At 41.6% G+C, this 2,424-nt stretch overlaps 1 protein-coding gene across 1 annotated transcript; it reads right to left on the bottom strand.

Annotated features, from left to right (window-relative positions):
• LOC139708063 (uncharacterized) lies at nt 1–2,127 on the bottom strand. The gene is made up of 3 exons (XM_071620047.1): nt 2,043–2,127; nt 1,294–1,572; nt 1–350 (listed from the first exon to the last, which is right to left on the bottom strand). The coding sequence occupies exons 1-3, from the start codon at nt 2,122–2,124 to the stop codon at nt 1–3; spliced, it is 711 nt and encodes a 236-aa protein (XP_071476148.1). The 5' UTR covers nt 2,125–2,127.
• Between the last annotated feature and the right edge of the window lie 297 nt (nt 2,128–2,424).

Here is a 2,424-nt window from a genome sequence, read left to right on the forward strand (position 1 = left end):
TTAGGAGAACATTTTTTCCAATTCGTCAACGAAGGTCAAAACGTCCCAAAAGCTCATGCCCAGTTCACGATTCAGTGACGTCACGCAGTACTCGGGTGCTCGGTTCAGCAAGCCGAAGATTTGCACCAGTCTCGTGCCGTCCAGTTTCCGAGTGCGATCGTTGGTGGCGTCTATCCCTATCGACGTGAGCCAGCTTCCGGTGTCTTGTCGGCTCCACATACTCACCCCGGATTGGGAAGTGGAGGGTTTGCTCGAACCGAGAGTATGTCCACTGCCCTGTCTCGGAGGGGACGCCCCATCAACAGTGTCCAGAAGCACTGGGGTAGAGTCCAGATTCAACGAGACGGTAGCTTTAAGGACAAAAAAGGGGGTGGAAGAACAGGTGAAAGGTGTCCTCAGTTACCCGATATTCCTGTTAAACTATTCAGGATTTGGTAATATTCTATTTCTAACACCCTGTACTTATCACATGCAGAAGGAGCATGTTGCGTATTAGTGGAGTCTAAAACAGGTCTACTCCTTTGGATGAATGATGTCACGTGAAAATGTTGCTTTGTTGCGTGATGTATGTCAGTTCAAGGAATGTTTGCTACGATGTAACTTGTTGGTAGGATGCTGAAAGTGAAACATGAGAATTTTTTTCTGCTAACATCAGCTTACAACAAGGAAATTAACCTACTTGAACATTTTTCCCAAAATCAATTCGTTTATTTGTTTGACATCAGTGACAATGAAAATGAATATTTCACACAATGAATAATTTGGTGATAATTGCAGATTTGTAAAGTAAATGAACCAGACAAGAAGAGTAGGTCTACCTTCAAGGATGAAAGAATTTTTATGCAATTTATTAAACCGTTGAAAACATGACTTACAGCTATCAGCATGAGATATCAGGATGTAAATTTTCAATGGGCTTAGGTATAACTAAGGCCTAACTATTTCAATTATTACTTTTCACGATACATTTTAATCAACAAATCCATTAAATTCTTCCGTCGAGAGTTGTTTTTATTGCAACTGATTGATAAATTGCCCTACATCGATGTAAATATAAGGACTGGATGTATCAGTATTCTAGTAGTAGCCATGACACAAGTAGTCAGTATTATGACAAAGCATCGATGTAGGGAAATTTGTTAATCATCTGCAATTCTTATCAACATGTGTATAGGATGATAGTCTTCATCAGAATGCTTACAGCAAGTATTATTTTGGTGTCGACGAAACCTCACGATTCATTTCATCACGGTTGAATCAAATGATTTCTCGTCATTAAACCTTAATGAATACCTTCAATAGAGTCACGGGAAACCATCGAGTGAATGGAAGGGGCCTCGAGTCTTTCGTCTTCTCCACGATTCCCGAGCTCCTCCGAGCTCCGGCCGAGCTCTCCTCTCGGTCCCAGCTCGGCGACCAGTTCCTGAAGACCTTCGTCAAAGCCTGTCTCGGAACAGAGCGACACGTACTTCTTCATGCCGCACAGCGCCCCCAACCAGTCATCCGGGGAGAATCCGTCCTGTAACTTCAGTGGTATGATGTCCTTGTTCAGCGTGTAAGCATACGTAGCTTCTACCGAACAAAAATGGTCAAGGTTATGTGGTTACCTTTATCACTGCTCTACGAGTCACTTATTCCTTGGTCATACTGCGATCTTTTGGTAACACGTGAGTCACAAACACTTTTTCGCGACTTTAACAAAGACTGGTAATATTGTTTTCAATCCTGAAAATTGGTAGGTAGGCCCTATACATCAATCTCATATCATATTTTCGATCGTGATGGTTTCTCAGTAGAGTATTGTTTCGCTTTGCTGCTATTCCACATAAGAGCAAAGCTGGATCCCTAGTTTTACAACGTTATGTTTTTCATATTAAATAGTGGTAACATAGTCTTTGACAACACACAGTTATCGTTCCGTCCGTGACATTTCGAACGTTTACGAAGGAATTTAATTTAAAAGTAGATGCCATTATGATAGCAATCAAAGGATAAAATCATTTCAATATATTGCTTGTGTTTTTGTATAAACTTTTACTTACCAGTTCTGCAATGTTGACTTTCCTTGTACTTCCGGGTCATACCCACCAGCACGACGGCAGATTGTTGAACCGCTTTCGCCATAGCATCCAGTATGTCGCCCTCTATTGTTACAATCATGATTATTGATTAATGACGTCTTAAAAAGGAATGAACCCCAAATATATACGTAGATTCCCACCTCCCTGCGTGGACTGAGTGAATGCAGTAATTTCGGTAGAATGCATCAGTAAGAGTTGAGGAAAATTGGACAATCCTATTAAAAGTTAGGAATTTTCGTAACTATCGGTGCAGCCTCCACTGTATGAAAAAGTTGCTGTATCTTGTGACGTCACAGGTGGAAGAACAGGGAAAAAAGAGAATCCCCTCGCACCACCCCCCCCC

Source organism: Diadema antillarum, unplaced genomic scaffold (assembly GCF_040938485.1).
Source record: "Diadema antillarum isolate AM-2024a unplaced genomic scaffold, OU_Dant_1.0 seq00001297_RagTag, whole genome shotgun sequence".
Taxonomy (NCBI): domain Eukaryota; kingdom Metazoa; phylum Echinodermata; class Echinoidea; order Diadematoida; family Diadematidae; genus Diadema; species Diadema antillarum.